The following is a 19,333-nucleotide window of genomic DNA, read 5'->3' as shown; positions in this document are numbered from 1 at the left end:
TTTTGTTCGAGCAAATACATCAATCTTTAAATTTAAGGCAGCCTCAGAAAGTTAACATATCGCTCAACTACGGCTAATTTAATATATTTGTTATAGTTCAGCCCAGAAACATTAAGAAAATTCTCATTTAGAATTAACTAAATCCACATGAGTCCATCCAAAGTTATCGTTTTTTCTGCTTTATATGATATGTAATGGACACAGCTTAAGATTTGCGAATGTCACAGAGCACGATTGGCAATGCCGTTCAGCTGAAAGCTTCATGCGCCTCTGCAATAGAGAACGAAAGCTTGTTGGTTTAATTCGTGCAATATTGTGAGAGTTATTTTCTGCTTGACTTGTACAAACATGAACATGTAAGTCTTTCATGTACACATTCAAAATAATATTTAGTTACGATTGATCAAATCTCTCATAACTGTCACGTATCCTATCTGACATTAATAGATTATCGTGCACTAGAATAAATGCATTATCTTGGTAATTCTAATTGAAATAATGGCTTTTCATAGCTGTATATTTCAAAATTCAGTGAATAAATTCACTTCGTGATATTTCTCTGGCACTAGGACTTGTTCTCTCTGCAGTTTGCTAACTCATAATAACATTACGCTTCCTGTACCGTGCACTATACAGTAAGCCTATTTGACCAACAAGCAATTGATAATAGCATGGTTGGCTACTCAGCAATATACGTGACTACGTACGGAAGTGTAGAAAGTCTTGACCATTTCACTATAAGTGTATGGCGTTTATGGAATCCCCTTCCTACGCATCTTCACGATAGCGTTCTCGGATCTTCATATATTAGATCACTGGTAGAGGCATTTACTAAGCTCTGTTATATGAGAAACATGTCTGCCATGATAATAATAAAAATATCATTTAACATTACATGGCTGCTTTGCCCATCTAATACCAAATATGATCTAATAGCAAACGTTGAGTTCTTTCCAAGAAAAAGGTGAAACAAGTTTTCATGAAATCTAAGGTTGGACGGAAGGGCATCAGTTAAGAAATCAAAATATGAAGATGTAAGTTTCCTCTTAAATGGCAACGATGCATAACAAGACTGTATCCTTAACTGTCAGTATCCCGTTTCAAATGTTTGTCGCTATTTCCGTTAAGGAAATAAAGCTAGTGATCCTACTGAAGATTGTATTACACACTTTGTGTTCAATATATGACCTGTTCTCAAGAGAGGAAACATGGAACTTATAAAGTTAATTCAACGGTTATATTGGGTATTGTTCATTGCTTTGGTTCAGAGGAAGAGTACGGTAAGTTGGATGCAGGTGAATGCAGGGGTGGGATGCTATATAAAAAGTAGTACTATTTCTCCTTATCAACCCTAAAAAGAATAAAAATAGTAATTATTTTTCTCTAAAAAATTGAAAAGGATGCAAGTGTTTTATATTGGAAAGTTTGGGGATTTGCGAAAAAAGTGATTAAATTATCGCTTTGATTGACATTATTATGTTTCATCCTAGACGTATCTTTACTTAACTTTGCATTGTAGTTTAAAGTTACACGAGAAAGCACCGTGAAATTGTGCAATACTCGTGTACTCGCAGCTGCTTAAAACTTTAACTGATAGTTTATCTCTTAATAAAACAATGTAAAACCCTTACGGAAGAGCATATCACGTGATATAGAGTTGCCAGGATTAATACAGTATGAATGTATTTTTTCTTTCCAGTATTAGCTGTACTTAGATTATGGTTGTCTGTGCACGTAACAATAATACGTGTAACTGCGATACAAAGGGCAACAGAGACAACCTGTCTAACAATAATTTATTTGTGTTTCATCTTGAAAACACAACACTTTTATCCATTGAAAAGTAGGACAATTCTACAAATGAAACATGCTTATATGTAGTGACCGGGCAAAAGTCCATATCCATAGATATGTGAAAGACATGCAGCATTTTGTAATATAGTGCAACATTGGTAATATAGCACTAATATAGTTATTTACTTAATTTTCTTCAATATGGTGGTTAATTAAAATCTAATGAAATGAGCTATGAGCTATGAGTACATGAAACACACAAACCACTTATATTCCTCATTATGCAACTGTGCATGGAAAACACCTTTCCCTTTTTCCATTTTCTTTTAATAAAAGATTACCGCAACAAGGGACGGAACTGCACTTTCATTGGGTGAGTTCTATGTTGCCACTTCTGCAAAGCTTTAGTTTCCCATGCTGTTACAATCAACTCATCACGTTTTTCTTTTCTTATTTCTTTTAAAGTAATGTTACGGAATGGCAACAGAAAATGCATGCATATAACTCACGTAACCGGGAAGACGATACATGGAAATATAAAGCGTCGTTCAATGTTACGGTCAAATATAATTCTCGTTCAATCACCTTCAATTCAAAGCAATCTGTACAGTACTAATAGTTAGGGTGAAATCAATTACTGTATTTACTTACTTTGACACTTAACTTAAGCTTAGATACAGTATGTGACCATCAAAGTATCTTACTAAGTACCACTGAAGGGTTTGTTCTGTAGAACAACATTGGCAGTAATATTGTAACGATTTTACATAGGCATTTTTACATAGCATATTACATTGGCTACATAGAGCTTCTGAACACAGGGAGAGTAACGTGAAGGTCTTATGGGGATGCTGTAAATTTCCTTGTCGCTTGCGCGCAAGATGTGTTCTGGAAGTTTTTTGTATACTCTCGTTGCATTATTTCTAAGCATAGAAGAAATGTGTGCTTCGAGAAGTGTCTTTCATCTTCGTAGTAGTCATTCACTAATATACAGTGTAGTGAAAATTAGTAGTAATGACCTAAAACGGTCTGTGTCATTCCGGGATGTCCTTGGAATGTCAAAAGGGCGAAATAATACACATTTACCTGTATCCTTACAATAACCAATACTATAATTTCACATTACATTACAATTCCCCTTTTCTGAGCAGACAAACAAATATTTGACCTCCTTCAACAACCTCTGTATCCGAGGGATTGCAATGAAGCCTTAACTAAGTTATATACATACAATACGGGTGCTGGTGTCTACCACATCAAGCCCGATGGGTATGCAGACCCATTTGATGTGTACTGCGAAACTGATTTAGAAAATGTGGTTTGGACGGTGCGTATGAGATTCTTTCATATTTTGTAAGACATATATAAAAATAATCTTATAAGTAGTAAAATAAACAACCGTTACGGAAAAAGAAGTATACAACAATTTCATTAGATAGTTTTTCGGCCTATTAAAAATTGTTTTTACAAACCAGATAAACAATTTCACATTGTAAGCAACGATGTTCTCATAACGTGGATTCGATGAAATTGACATCGTAGAAAAACAATCTATGCATTTAATAACACGTTTCTCTTTGACGGTTCCAGGTCTTAGAAAGGCGCTTGGACGGATCTGTTGGTTTTCATCGAACCTGGTATGACTACAAAAACGGTTTCGGTTTCTCTGGTAGTGAATTTTGGCTCGGACTAGAAAAAATAGCGTATTTAACAAACCAAGGAAACTACCAGCTTCGTGTGGACATTTTCACCGAGTTAAATATTACATATAACCTGCACTATGACTACTTTAGGATCACAGACGAATGGGGAAGATACACACTCTCCAGTCTGCAGTTACATATCTCAAATCATAGTAAGCGTAATTTATAATAAATTTCATATTTGCTGATGCTGTCTAACGATACTGATAAGATTAATAGAACTATTATTAGTAGAGGAAAACAAAGCGATTGAAATGGCTAAATTTGGTGAGGAAGGTGTTTTTAAACAATTTTAGCAATTTGAACAACGATATCAAATGTAACTTATAAAGTTTGCGGATTATATCATATTTCAGTCACCTATAGAGTACCATGCAAATCGCTTTGTTATGGGTGCGTTCATGGATGTTTTAAATACAACATGACGCTTTCAATCCCATTCAACTTCAGATATAGTCATTCCACACAATACAAAACTGTGACTATCCTGTAATCCGAAGAATACCCATAGGATGAAGTTACCTCATTCAAAAGTTACAATCAGAGTGGCTTTATCTTCTCATCATATTTCAACGAGATAACATCAACAAACGGATGATGATCCACTTATAGTATGTTCCTCGAAACCAAACACTTGCGCATATTTAGAGAACTCCCTGATATCTATCACGTTTTATTTTTCTTTACCAATTCAAATCTTCTAACAGTTCGACTTGTTAATGGCACCACTCACGTGGAAGGACGTGTCGAGATTTACCATAATGGTCAATGGGGTACTGTTTGTGGTAAGAATTGGGATGACAACGACGCGTCGGTGGCTTGTCGTCAACTTGGTTATAGTGATACAGGGATAGTAACAGGTAACGCTAGCTATGGTGAAGGGACAGGCCCAATATGGCTGGAAAATATTGCTTGTTCCGGAGGAGAGGGCAGCATTGAACACTGTGGTAACACTGGATGGGGACAACAAAATTGTGGACATAACGAGGATGCTGGATTACGTTGTATCACAGGTTAGCCTGTTCTTACATTTACATTATCGGTTGTCAGCACGTTTAAACGCTCATAAAATTAAATGAGTTTATTTAATTTATATACAAAAAATACTTTTTTCTTAATCTCTCACGAATTGAACAGAGTCTAGGTTTCAAATTACTATTAGATGAATCTGTTCTCATTCAAGTCTTATCGATAATTTGCTTTGGTTACGTGTGTTTAATTCAGTGGGATAATTCATAATTTCAGCATGAATGACTTCAAAATGATCATAAAAATGTCCTATTGTAACTCCTGATTTACTCGTATCCAAGCTACGCAAATATAACCTGAGTACAGCAAACTACAATTTTTTAGATCCCCCTTTGCATTTAAGATATAACATGAAAGTGAAAAGAACCAAACTTCATAATATCTCCCCAGCCTGGTAGCCTTTCGTTGGTGACATCATCTGGGAAGAGGTGTCACACTGAACGTACTGTGTAAATACAACGTATTATGAACGTATGCTCTTAATTTAACAAAAATTTGAAACTTGTTCCTTAGATACCCTATACTACTAAAATATCTGCATTAGCTTTTTAGATTAGGGCGCCAATCATGTTTAGCAAAATTCACGTTACCTTAACGTCTATTTCGTTTCATAAGTTAAGTTGTAGTCTCATATGTATACGTAGCGATGTTTATCACGATGGGTTATCATTTTTATAACGAACGGAAATGACACAGTTACATCCGAACTTTGCCTTCAATTTGAGATGGGATAACGACTCATCCGTGATATGTCGTCAACTTGGTTATAATGGTATCGGAATTGGATGGCATAGTGCTAAATTTGGTGATGGATCTTACCAAATTTGGTTGGATTATGTTGCTTGCTCTGGATCAGAATAGTATATTGAAGAATGCGATAGCAATGATTGGGGAGCTCACGATAGTGGGCATAGTAAAGATGCATCTGTTTCTTGTGGGACAGGTTAGATTACGGAAGTACAATATTAGCAACATTTGTAATTTATTTTGTTACTGTCAGACAAAAACGAAATGTTTGCAATAGCCTACCTTATCTTATAATTTATAATAAATTTATAGTTTATACCGCAGTAATCTAAATAATCATTATACTAGCGCTTGATTAGTTGTCATTAACATCATCGATGTTATTAAGTTAATCAATTCATCAATTTAAAATGGTCCTCCAACTGTAATATACATAATACCAAATGATATGCGTTTTGTTTGAAATACGATTGAAGGTTGTGTCTAAACACCGCATGGTGACGTCTACGTTCTGAAAACTAGGCACATGGAACTTAAGAAATGCCAATACATCAAGTCGTAATAATTATATAATTGCAAGTACGCCTGGTTCGTAGAACTAGTCAACGAGAAAGTCGAGTAGAAGTTTCCACGATGATATTTACTCTTTTCATTTATTGCAGTTCGTCTGGTTGGTGGTGTTTCTCTGCAAGAAGGTCGGGTAGAGGTGTATCACGATGGTCAGTGGGGAACAATATGTGATGACGGATGGGATGACAAAGATGCATCGGTTATATGTCGTCAACTTGGTTATGGAGACATCGGAGTTGGATGGCAAAGTGCAAAATTTGGTGAAGGATCACACCCAATTTGGTTGGAGGATGTTGATTGCTCTGGATCAGAACAACTTATTGAAGAATGTGGGAGCAACAATTGGGGAGTGCACAGTTGTGGACATGGTGAAGATGCTTCTGTTTCTTGTGGGACAGGTAAACTTACAAAAGTAAAATATTAGCAACAAAAGACAATTATTCTTACCACGACGAAATCATTCTAATAAGCTACCTTATCTTGTAATGTATACTACCTTCATAGTTTATACCGCAGCTGTCTAATCAATCATAATAATAGCGCTGCAATAGCAGTGTTTTACATTATCCGTTTGATTATTTAAATCAGGCCATAAATTTATGTAGGCATACTTTCATCATATACTTAGGTCCCACACATATGCCATATTTTGAGATACTACTGAAAATTGTGTCAGAACACCTCAAGATTAACATCTTCATTCTGTATTCTAGGCAAATGAAAATTTGCAAATGCAACGAAACAAGTGTTAAGATATATATATATATATATATATATATATATATATATATATATATATAAATATATATATATATATATATATATATATATATATATATATATATATATATATATATATATATATATATATATATATATATATATATACACAAACACACACACAGTTTGATTTAATTTATACAGTTTGATTTAAGTGACTGTAGTACGCCTGTTTTGGAGGTAAGTCCTCAAAAAAGTCCAATAAAAGTTATCACGATGGTCTCTTAATCCTTTTAATGTATTGCAGTGCGCCTGGTTGGTAGTGTTTCTCTGCAAGAAGGTCGGGTAGAAGTGTACCACGATGGTCAGTGGGGAACAATATGTGATGACGGATGGGATGACAACGATGCATCAGTTATATGTCGTCAACTTGGTTATGGAGGCATCGGAGTTCAATGGCAAAGTGCAAAAATTGGTCAAGGCTCACACACAACTTGGTTGAACAATGTTACTTGCTCTGGTTCAGAACAACATATTGAAGAATGCGGGAGCAATGATTGGGGAACGCACGATTGTGGACATGGTGAAGATGCTTCTGTTTCTTGTAGAACAGGTACGATTGGATGAGTAAAGTCGAACAAGATATTTCATTCCGAAAAATTTATTTCTTTTCTTTGAGCAAAAAAAAAACATGGTAAATGAATTGTAGGTATACAACATAAAGTATATATGATTTTAACATTAAAGTAACGTTCCGTCTGATTCAAGGCAATGGAATGGTAAATGACATATATTTACTTGTAAGCGGGTTCCATCCAGATGACTTAACTGACTGTCAATGGTATATTGGTTGCTTAGCTTGGTTTAGCTTTCTATGTGCAAAAGTCTTGTCTTCCTCTTATAAAGTTAGTAAAGTTCTTTCAAGATCAAAACACGCGTAATGCTTCCAAAGAGTATTATAACCATCTCCATAGAAAATGGGAAAAGTGTTAATTTGAGTCCCTTATTCATTTCTTTTTAATTTACTGCAGTGCGCCTGGTTGGTGGTTTTTCTCTGGAAGAAGGTCGAGTAGAAGTGTATCACGATGGTCAGTGGGGAACAATATGTGATGACGGATGGAATGACAATGATGCATCGGTTATATGTCGTCAACTTGGTTATGGAGGCGTAGGAGTTGGATGGCAAAGTGCAAAATTTGGTGAAGGCTCGGACCCAATCTGGTTGGAAAATGTGGCTTGCTTTGGATCAGAACAGCATATTGAAGAATGCGGGAGCAATAATTGGGGAGCGCACGATTGTCGACATGGTGAAGATGCTTCTGTTTCCTGTAGAACAGGTACGTTTGGATGAGTGAAGTCACAACAACGTTTTTCATCCCGAAAATTGTATTTCTTTCCTTTGAGCAAGAAACAAAGTGCCAGATAAAGCATTAATGAAAATTACGTTCCGTCTGATTAAAGGCAATGGAATGGCAAATGCCATTTGTTCACTTGTTAGCAGGTCCTTTCCAGTCGATTTATCGCTTACATGTTTCCAACATCGCTTGCAAGTTTAGCATTTCATGAACGCAAGTAATGTTTTCCTCTTTTTATGATCACAACACGCGTAATGTTCCCGAAGAAGTATACGCCCATTTTCAATGAAAATATGAATAGTGAGAATTTTGGTCACTTAATCAATTCTGGTCGAGGATCAGGCCCAATTATTTTGGATGAAGTTGCTTGCTCTGGATCAAACACCATATCGAAGACAGCGGGACAATGAAAGGGGGTGCACAATTGAGAACATCATGAAGATGCTTCAGTTTCGTGTTGGTCAGGTGTAATCTTATGATTAAAATGGTCGCACGCATTTCTACACTTTTGCATAAATAAATTACACAATACGGTGAAAGTGTGTTTATAGTAACATACATGAGTATGCATTATATGATATCGTTGTACGTTTAGGTTTTGATATTTAGACTGCTGGTATTGGAGAAAATCCTCGCATGGCCACTTTTGCAAACATTTCCAGATGAACTGAATAAAGAAATTAAAACTTATTCCCAGTTCATTTCACTAGATAGATTCGATTGACAATTATTAAACAATTAAATATCTCAAGGTGATCAGGTTCGTGGAGAACAGAAATAAAAGCTCATTGCAATTAACCACAGACAAACAATTTTAAGTTTAATTTTGTAACCTAGCAGATATTCCTCATTCGATCCTGTCAAACTTACTCGAGGAAAGTTGCACACGTTTGAAAACATATACTATGAACAATATTGCCAGTATACTACTACCGTAACGTCCATCAAGCTATTCGGAAATTCATATACTAGTTCCTGGTATTTATTTACTACAGTACGACTGGTTGGCGGAGTAAATCCCCGAGAAGGCCGAGTTGAAGTCTATCACGATGGTCAGTGGGGAACAATATGTGATGACGGATGGGATGACAACGATGCATTAGTTATTTGTCGTCAACTTGGTTATGGAGACGTTGGAACTGGATGGCAAAGTGCCAAATATGGCAGAGGTTCAGATCCAATATGGCTGGATGATATCGCTTGCTCTGGATCAGAAATGCAAATTGAAGATTGTGGGAGCATTGCATGGGGGGAGCATAATTGTGGACATAGTCAAGATGCATCTGTTCACTGTGGTACAGGTATGTTTGCATGATGAAACATAATGTCAACGTGTTAGAGGTTCATGTATTAATTCCTTAAAGGAAAGAGGGTGCACTAGTCAACTTACTACTTTATGTGTAGACGTATTTGGGCTCTTACCTAGAAAAGTAATGCCTTTAAGGATCATATTCAAAATAGCGGGGTTATGAAGCTTGTAATGTCGCCCAATTGGAGTTTAGTCATGAATGTGTAGACTGTTAGTATGTGGCAATGGACACGTTTCTTGTAAGTAGTTTTGGATTCGCCTATATACTGGATATATTACAGAATCTACAAAGAATGAGATCAATGATATTACAGGTCGCTTTGAATTGCTTGGTTAACTCTCCTTTTCATGTGTCCTCTCACAATGAGTACTGTGAATGATGAATAATATTAAATTTATTAGAGCAAAAGCAAAGACGAAGAGCTGGACGTTCAGTTCTCCTTCCTAGTCCATTTCCCTTCCTTTTCATCTCCATCACTACTTCCTTCCCATATTTACACCCATCAGAGTTTATCTACACATCCGTTAATCCTCTAGCTGATCTTTCATTTCTTTTACCGTTCCTTTGTTGTGCTTAACTTTGCTGACAGTTCTTATTTCTGTCTTTGATAATACTTCTGTATTATAAAAACACATATGACATCATGATTGTTTCATTTCCCTGATGCGTAAAGTGTGAAGTATCAATATATATGAATGTTACGGCTTGTCAGTTTTATATAATTACGACAAAAATATCCATATATTACCGTAAACGGGCATTATACAGTCAGTAAAACGTTAACTGGAGACTTTGTTTATTTCATCGGTGTATATCAGTTGTTAACATTGTCGGGGATTGTGATGAGGTTTAAAAGTTTCCAGCAGTTTTTAAAATTGCCAATGGTAGCATCAACACAGATAACTAGAAGTTGATCCTCTTCATATGTTATTACCATTGCAGTACGTTTAGTCGGAGGCGCTTTTCCTCAAGAAGGACGCATAGAAGTCTACCACGATGATCAATGGGGGACAATATGTGATCATGAATGGGATGGCAAGGACACTTCAGTTATATGTCGCCAACTTGGTTATAGTGATATAGGTATTTCCAGAGGCAATGCTACTTTCGGGGAAGGTTCTGGACAGATCTGGTTAGATGAAATGCCTTGTTCAGGTCTGGAATATCATATTCAACACTGTGACAGGTTAGAATGGGGAATACACAACTGTGGACACGATGAAGACGCCGGTGTCAGTTGTAACACATGTGCGTACGGGAATATGAATATATATATATATATATATATATATATATATATATATATATATGTATATATATGAATATAAATATATATATATATATATATATATATATATATAATATATATATATATATATAATATATATATATATATATATATGTATACATACATATATATATATATATATATGCATACTATCACAAAGTATGTTCAGGAGATATATATATATATATATATATGCATACTATCACAACGTATGTTCAGGAGAAACTGTAATTCCAACACGTTAGTTTTTAATAATCAGTTCATAAACCATGTAATTTTCAAAATATTACACATTTGGACGGTAAGTGTTTTCTCGGACAAAACGGTAACCTGGTTCTTTGTTTAAACCGGTTTACTGTTTTCATAGTAGTATACATTCTACATATATGTACTATGCAAGTAACTCCTTTGACGAGCAACAACTTCAATATTATGGATTGATGTATATGTGTATATCATAGTACTGTTTACTATACATAGTCTATGACATATGCATTGTGTGTTCATTCGTTATTATCAAGACACCACAGACTCCAATGTCATTGTCAGTTCTTGATTCCAATAACACATAATTTATTTAGCCGAGGGACGATGTCAGCAATGCTATGTGGTATTAAAAGACAACAACTATGTGAAGTCACGCAATCAGCATTTAACACGTATAGGACACAACAATTGCCATACGTTATGACTAGTTAGTATGATGGCATGGGTGTGCCACATGCAACCTTCTCAGTGATATTTGATTATTCTAAGAAAATAAAACAGTGGGAATATGGTCCACTGTTTCGGAATTATATACTTTCCTTCCAGCGTATCGTGTGAAAAACTGTCAATGATTTAATTGATTGACTAATAATTCCATAAAGGGTATCAATATGTTAGATTTAATATTTTTCTTTATTTCATAGCAGTGCGCCTGGTTGGGGGGGGGGTCTAATGGAGAAGGAAATTATAATCAAACCATTGATCTTAACGCGTGGCACATGTCCTTTAGTCACGGCCACCATATCACAATACTTTCATAAATATAAAGAGAGAGTCAAAGTTATATTGTTTGCTGAATTTTGTACAGTGCGTCTGGTTGGTGGTACCAGTCCCCGAGAAGGCCGGGTAGAAGTGTACCACGATGGTCTGTGGGGGACAATATGTGATCACGGATGGGATGACAACGGCACATCCGTAATATGTCGTCAACTTGGTTATGGAGGCATCGGAACTGCATTGCAAAATTCAAAATTTGGAGTAGGCTCAGGCCCAATTTGGCTGGATGATGTTGCATGTTCTGGATCTGAAAGTCATATTGAAAACTGTAGGAGCAGTGGATGGGATATACACAATTGTGGACATCATGAAGATTTTGCAGTTCATTGTGGTACAGGTATGATAAGAGGACCTAACGCATTGTAACATCATTCACCAAAGATGCAATTCATTCCTCTAAGGAACGACGATGAAGTTGTTTCAATGTCTTCTATCAGCACAAAATGGCATTTTGTTCATTCTATGTCACTCAGACTTAAATGAAACTATGTTCATTAACCCTTCATGTATTAAGTATTAACCAATTATTATGCTTTCATCCACGTAGTTATTTACAACTTGTTATAAGAGAGATATATTTAAACACCCGAACTACTTGTTATAAATGGTAATGTATAACATACTAGTTAACGTAGTAATATGAATACAAAATGGTTAAAATTGTTTTAGGAATATGAAAGCACTCCTTTGAACTCCAATTTAAATATATCAAGAACAAACAAACGACTGTCGATATGTTCTTTTACGCTTTTGATAGAAAAGCAGACAATGGCATTATTAAAAGAGATAATTGCTCTGTATTCAAATATTGGATAATTGGTGATGGCTTATAGATATCTCTTTCGTTTTTTCTCCTTTTTTTCAATTCTTTATTTTTTCTTACCTGGTCAGGCCAAAATGTACATTAAATGCCACGTATTAAAATATACTACGCGGGTAGATTTCTTATTGTCGTCTTATAAGATGTTGTAAGGACTCAGATGCTTTTAAATGCTATAGAAAAGTATGACACTCTAAAGAATGGACGTTTAAGTTCCCTGTTCTGGTAATTCTGAATAGCTCTTGGGAATGTAAAGCGACCCATCAAAAAGGAATGCCACCTGTGCCAAATAAGTAATCCTTCAATATAATGCTGTTTCATTGGACCTGTCAAAGTTGAAAATGATGATATCCGCAGAAGAGATATCGACAGTTGTGTAAAAATAATAAAAAGCGAAATGGGCGTTAAACCAGTATAAAATGGTAAAGTAATTATTGAAAGTTTAGCAGTATTTCCGATTAGTTAACATGTTTGGTCTTCTATTTCTTATTTCTCATGATCAATTCATTCATCTCAAGGCGCCGCACATGTCCTTTATCCATGCCCACCATATCACAATACTTTCTTAAATATAAAGAGGCATAAATATATTGTTTCTGATTTTTGTACAGTGCGACTGGTCGGTGGGATTAGTCCACGAGAAGGCCTTGTAAAAGTATACCACGATGGTCAGTGGGGTACAATATGTGATGAAGAATGGGATGACAATAATGCATCGCTAGTCTGTCGTCAACTTGGTTATGGAGAATTCGGAATAGGCTGGCAAAGTGCACAATTTGGTGAAGCTTCAGACCAAAATCTGTTGGACGAAGTTTCTTACTCTGGATCGAGACAAAATATTGAAAACATTGGGAGTAGGGGGTGGGGAGAATACAACTGTGATCATAGTGAATATGCTGGAGTTTCTTGTGATACCGGTAAGATTAAAATAACAGTAGAAGATACCTCGTGTGCCTTTCATGAGATGCATTTTGCAGACGGTGAATTTGTGGTGCAACTACGTCATATTTGACTAGATCGATCAAAACATTTTAAACTGATTAATCTAAGAGATAAGTGCATGTCTTCCAATAGAGAGTTACTGCTATATGCATTCTTTTTACGACCCAAAATAATAAATCAAGAAGAATGTCAGGTGTGACACGTACACTGGAATAAAACAATGCATAAGTTAACTTATTTGGGTTAATTCAATGACATTTTCTTGGTGAAAAGAAGAAACTTAAATTTAATCCGATCATTTAATGACAACAAGATAGCGGACAACTATAGATGATGATGATGATGATGATGATGATGATGATGATGATGATGATGATGATGATGATGATGATGATGATGATGATGATGATGATGATGATGATGATGATGATGAAGATGATGATGATGATGATGATGATGATGATGATGATGATGATGATGATGATGATGATGATGATGATGATGATGATGATGATGGTGATGATGATGATGGTGGTGATGATGATGATGATGATGATGATGATGATGATGGTGATTATTATGATTATTGTTTTTATTATTGCAGTTCGCTTAGTTGAAGGCAACTTTTCTCTTGAAGGACGAGTAGAAATCTACCATGATGGAGAGTGGGGTACAATATGCGATGATGGATGGGATGACAACCATGCATCCGTTATATGTCGTCAACTTGGCTATAGTAATATTGGAAGAGCTACGGGTAGAACGACCTTTGGTGAAGGGTCTGGGCCGATTTGGTTAAATGAAATGTCTTGCTCCGGTATGGAAAGTAATATTTACCACTGTGGCAGGTTAGAATGGGGAAACCACGACTGTGGGCATCACAAAGACGCTGGAGTCAGATGTGAAACAGGTAAGGTTAAGAATTTATACATCACATTGCATCAAATTACATCACATGCCTTCCCGCTCACTAACACACATCCAGTTGAGCGTGTCTTGGATAATAAAGATACAAGTTACAAGAACAGCAAGCAATTAAGAAAAACGGATAAATTCATGCCAATTGTAACATTTACAGAAGAAAATTATACTTCACGCAAACCGCCTTTCTTCAGTTGCATTAATGAATTGAAAAATACTTAGAGATATATATATATATATATATATATACATATATAATATATATATATATATATGTATATATATATATGTATATATATATATATATATATATATATATATATATATATATATGTATATGTATATATATATATATATATATATATATATATATGTATATATATATATATATATATATATATATATATATATATATATATATATATATATATATATATATATATATATATATATATATTTATATAATGTCTTCTAACAGTGCGTCTGGTTTACGGTCAAACCTCGAATGAAGGGCGAATTGAAGTTTACCATGACGGCCAGTGGGGAACGATCTGCGATGATAACTGGGATGATAACGATGCCTCAGTAATATGTCGTCAACTTGGCTTTGGAAGTAATGGAACCGCCATAGGTAGGGCACACTTTGGTGAAGGATCTGGCGAAATTTGGATAGATGATGCTGCTTGCTCAGGACACGAGGCAAATATTGAAGAATGCGGAAGCACAGGCTGGGGTATTCATGATTGTGGACACGGGGAGGACGCCGGTGTTTACTGTTGAATAAATACAATAGCGACTCGCGTTGCTCCATCGATTGTATTTTAATTTACACTTACATTGACATTATTTATGCCGTAATTCTCAATAGAGCAGTGAATTTCCTTCTAACTGTAGAAGAAGATTAGAAATAGCATGTATAAAATGGGTCTTTTCTTCATTTTCATGCCTTTAAGTTTGAAACATTACCGAAAACAAGCATTCACATAACATTTTTCTTAATTCCAACGCGAGAAGGTTCAATTGAATTCAATGCTTTATTTGCAGACAATGATTACATATTGGCTTAGTACTGCTATCATGACAGCAGTAAGTAAATTTTAGGGTTCAAGAAAGAAAAATAGTTTGTCGAATCGTTCCTTTAATTGGATTTATGTATTTATACTTCTAGATGTGATGAAAGTTAAATAAGAAGTCACTTTTACGCATATTAACAGACGTATGACATAAGATACATCATTGTTTTAATTTTACAGGTATCGATTTAATCATTTGTTATATATTATGTCAACTTTTAACCATGCTTTTATACAGTAATATCAATAGTTCAATTTAACTACTGCAACAAAACGATTTTCAAAAGTAAAAGAAACAGGAATAAAAAAGCGGGAAAAATTAAAGATAAAGCACAGAGTGGTAAAGGAAATATTTGGTTAATCTGACATTAGGTTTTAAATTAATAGAAATTTGTTTTCACAATACATAACGTCATTAATAACGTGATAAAAGTTGTACATCGGTGTGTTGTATTTCTCAAAGAGATCCTTCTCGTAATACAAATGTTCCTAGCAAGAACATGACCATTTGTGTTTCATTTACTGCATAATTTGACAAACTTTCGATGTTTTCCTCAAAATGTCGACAAATAAAATATTTTTCAACACATTAACATGATACTACATTGGGGTATTTGCGAAGAGATATTAAGCTCTGTAGATTGGCCTTCAGCTTTTCGTTGTTCTTTCACACACACATAAGTGATGATGTTTAGAAATTGTGATACTTACAACATTCAAATTAACATTTGTAATTATTTTCTTAAAAGTATTTACAGTTTATTTTGCCATCATTACCAGAAAGGTCAACACAAAATACTTATTTGTCAAAAATTAGCAAACTAACATCAGAAAAGATAAACAGAGTGTTAAAATAGTGATAGCGAAATCGGAGAAATTAAGGGTAGCTTATTGTTTTTAGTGCATTATCCTCAATACCCTACAAAGAAGTTAGGGTGGTTTATACAATAAGCCTAAACTTAATTTCAACGTGAGGCGGAGAGTTGGTGTGTAAACTTCCCCATACTGACTTAAGTAGGGTATCAACTTGAAACAAATATTTAGATGGCAAATGGTGCATTCTGAGTCACTTTTAGACTTTAAATTAGGTTCATAAATTAGGTTCATGATTAGGCCTTAAAGGAATGTTTTGTTTGTAACTACTCTTTAAATTGTGTGTGAAGCTGAGAGAGATGGGTGAGTGGTACACCTAAAGAAGTGGTTTATGTTTGCTCCGCTGATTGTAAAAGGAATCCCCGATTGCATCGAGTCATCCTCCCCATCCAATTGTGCACACCACTAGTCTATAGAACCGCGCCTTCGGTACTTTAAGTGAATCCATTTTTAAAGTGAATGATCCTCCTATGAGTATTAAACCTGGAAGGAGGGGCTGGAGGGGATCTCAACTATCACCAAGTCTTCTCTAAAGTCTAAACCCTAAATTACCTTCAACAGTCTTTCTTAAAGAGATCAACGCACAAAGTGACTTCAACATTTCCCGACAAAATGAATACGCAGTGCATTCCTAACCATACATTCCACTATTTGAATGTTATTTCTACATATGGACACTGGTATCACATTTTTCTTTAAGTTGGTAACAACGGGACACTTTTAAATTAAATTTTATATAGCTTCAAGAAAGGGTCTTTCAGTACAAAACTGGAATGAAATAGGTAAATCTTTCCAAAGGGGTACTTGTTATATATCAAATGTGTCACAGAGAGATGTTTAAAATCATGGTGGCGATTAACAGGCCCTATTTGCGATTGTCGGTCGACAGAATATGGTACACTCTGGAAATTGATTTAGCAGCGGAAGAGTTGTACAAATACTACAGGTTTACCTCACCCAACTATTTTCCAACCTCACTCAAATTATTTACAAGCAATGCATGTATGGTTCATTTATAGATTACATATGGCTCAGAAATGCAGAATCTCTGAGAGGCCCCAACACCTGTCCTTCCTCTTGTTAAGAACTGGCTTTAATGACCCAATCAGAGCAACCATTCCCTAATAACATTCCTAGTTAACTTCTTGCCCTCCCATAACAGTTCATGCCCTTACCTAAATCAATAGTAGAAATTGTGAATTTGTCCTTCCCAACCACCTTTGAAATCATGTAAACCCCACGGGGAGCGGGCGGGGGCGCGGGGAGTGGCGAATCCTATTGAGTTAATATTTTGTACATATTTAGTTCATTCGTATTCTACGGAACCCAAAGTGTATATCAAACGTAGAATCGAAAAGTTGCCTGCGTGATTTCATTGCATCTGAATGTTGTATCTCTCCAATAGCAGCTTTCAAGGTTCCTTAACGTCGTGACAGTGGTTCTGTTGCTCTTTTGTCAAACTTCTCCGTCTTGATAAAGAGGTTAGTTTACATGACAAGGTTTGACAAATCATACAGTCATTCAAGATATGGATAGAAAATGCGTCTACGGAACGGGAGGACTATATACTCTTTTTTCAGTTTCAAACAACCTAATACTAATTCCATACCAGAAACTGTCCTTGGACACAGCATGACTTTTTAAGAATTACACTGGGGTTAAAATGCTCGGGAGGGGCAGGGGGGTTTTACACTGTTACACCGACATGGTATTGCAGAAGAATTACTCTTTCAGCTTCGTAAAAGAAAATCGTCAATGAATTGTCAGACTTCTGAAATTAGCTTCTTGTTCTGCTTTGGTTCTAATGGTCCTGGAAGTTACGTAAGTCAAGTTTAACATTCCGTATACACTTCCAAGAATATGCATAGCTTCCATGGATCATGCCAGGAAGTTGTCAGGATTACTACCAGGATAATACCAGAAACAAACAACTAAGCTCAACAATGTGCTTGTGCTAAAGGAGTTAAAACTAGTGACTATTGTTATGTTTATTTCACTGTGTGTAATGTTTTCATATTTTTACTAATTTTCTTTGTAAATATATCAAGTAAGTTTAAAAGAAAAGTGCATTACATTATGTTAATATTTGTTGTGAACGATGTGACAATTCTGATGAGACTACTGACACAAAACTATATTCACTGTATCTTCGTTCACTTCTCTTGGCTTTCTTATTCAAAATGAAATAGTACTCACTTGTTCTCATCCCAAATAATCGTACAATTTCGAAGGGGAAGGGATGTCAAGATAATATTCGTAGCTCTACAAAAAGATGCAAATTAACAAACATATGATCATGGAATTATTACACAGGCATGTACTGAAATTAAAGATGCTGGAAACTCTCAGTGTATTCAGTAACACTTGTTTAGCGGTTCAGTACTGACATTGGCATTCATCTTCTTTTTTTTTACAATAGCAGCAAGCTAAGACATGCGTCATCATTATTTTCGAGTAACCATAGTATTTTAAGCCTCTTACATATATAAAAGTGGTTACATTTATCAATGACGTCATGAAGGCTTAATATAGGAGTTTCAGCTCGTTAATCTATCTATCGTCGTGTATCGTAATGAAATTGAGTGCAATTAAATCAATATATATAAAAAAATCTTTCGTTTAAATTTTCAGTTTTGTTCGAGCAAATATATCAATCTTACTTAATATTTAAAGCAGCTTCAAAAAGTTAACATATCGCTAAACTACAGCTAATTTATATATTCGTTATAGTTCAGCCCAACAAACTAAGAATCTTCTCATTAACACTAAACTAAATCCACATGTGTCCAACTAAACTTTTTTTGCTTTATATGATATGTAATGGACAAACTTAAAATTTGCGAATGTCACAGAGCACGATTGGCAATGCTGTTCAGCTGAATGTTTCATGCGCCTCTGGAATAGAGAACGAAAGCTTGTTGGTTTATTTCGTGCAGTATTTTGAGAGTTATTTTCTGCTTGACTTGTACAAACATGAACATGTAAGTCTTTCATGTACACATTTAAAATAATATTTAGTTACGACTGATCAAATCTATCATAACTGTCACGTATCCTACCTGACATCAATAGATTATCGTGCACTAGAATAAATACAATATCTTGGTAATTCTAATTGAAATAATGGCTTTTCATAACTGTATA

At 35.2% G+C, this 19,333-nt stretch overlaps 1 protein-coding gene across 1 annotated transcript; it reads left to right on the top strand.

Annotated features, from left to right (window-relative positions):
* The first annotated feature begins 1,183 nt into the window (after nt 1–1,183).
* Nucleotides 1,184–18,726, top strand: LOC139973942 (scavenger receptor cysteine-rich domain-containing protein DMBT1-like). The gene is made up of 13 exons (XM_071980833.1): nt 1,184–1,280; nt 2,946–3,121; nt 3,385–3,649; nt 4,205–4,510; nt 5,936–6,241; nt 6,871–7,176; nt 7,595–7,900; nt 8,914–9,219; nt 10,171–10,476; nt 11,592–11,897; nt 12,992–13,297; nt 13,927–14,232; nt 14,722–18,726. Exons 1-13 carry the CDS (start codon nt 1,184–1,186, stop codon nt 15,021–15,023), a joined length of 3,594 nt encoding a protein of 1,197 aa, XP_071836934.1. The 3' UTR covers nt 15,024–18,726.
* The last annotated feature ends 607 nt before the right edge of the window (nt 18,727–19,333 follow it).

Source organism: Apostichopus japonicus, chromosome 9 (genome assembly GCF_037975245.1).
Source record: "Apostichopus japonicus isolate 1M-3 chromosome 9, ASM3797524v1, whole genome shotgun sequence".
NCBI lineage: Eukaryota > Metazoa > Echinodermata > Holothuroidea > Aspidochirotida > Stichopodidae > Apostichopus > Apostichopus japonicus.
This window is presented reverse-complemented; position numbering and strand designations above follow the sequence as displayed.

Excerpts from the sequence above, each read along its gene's own strand:
- LOC139973942 (XM_071980833.1), top strand. The coding sequence starts at position 1,184 with ATGACCTGTTCTCAAGAGAGGAAACATGGAACTTATAAAGTTAATTCA. Across the intron at positions 4,511-5,935 it reads TGGATTACGTTGTATCACAG|TTCGTCTGGTTGGTGGTGTT; the intron begins GTTAGCCTGTTC and ends CATTTATTGCAG. Across the intron at positions 6,242-6,870 it reads TTCTGTTTCTTGTGGGACAG|TGCGCCTGGTTGGTAGTGTT; the intron begins GTAAACTTACAA and ends AATGTATTGCAG.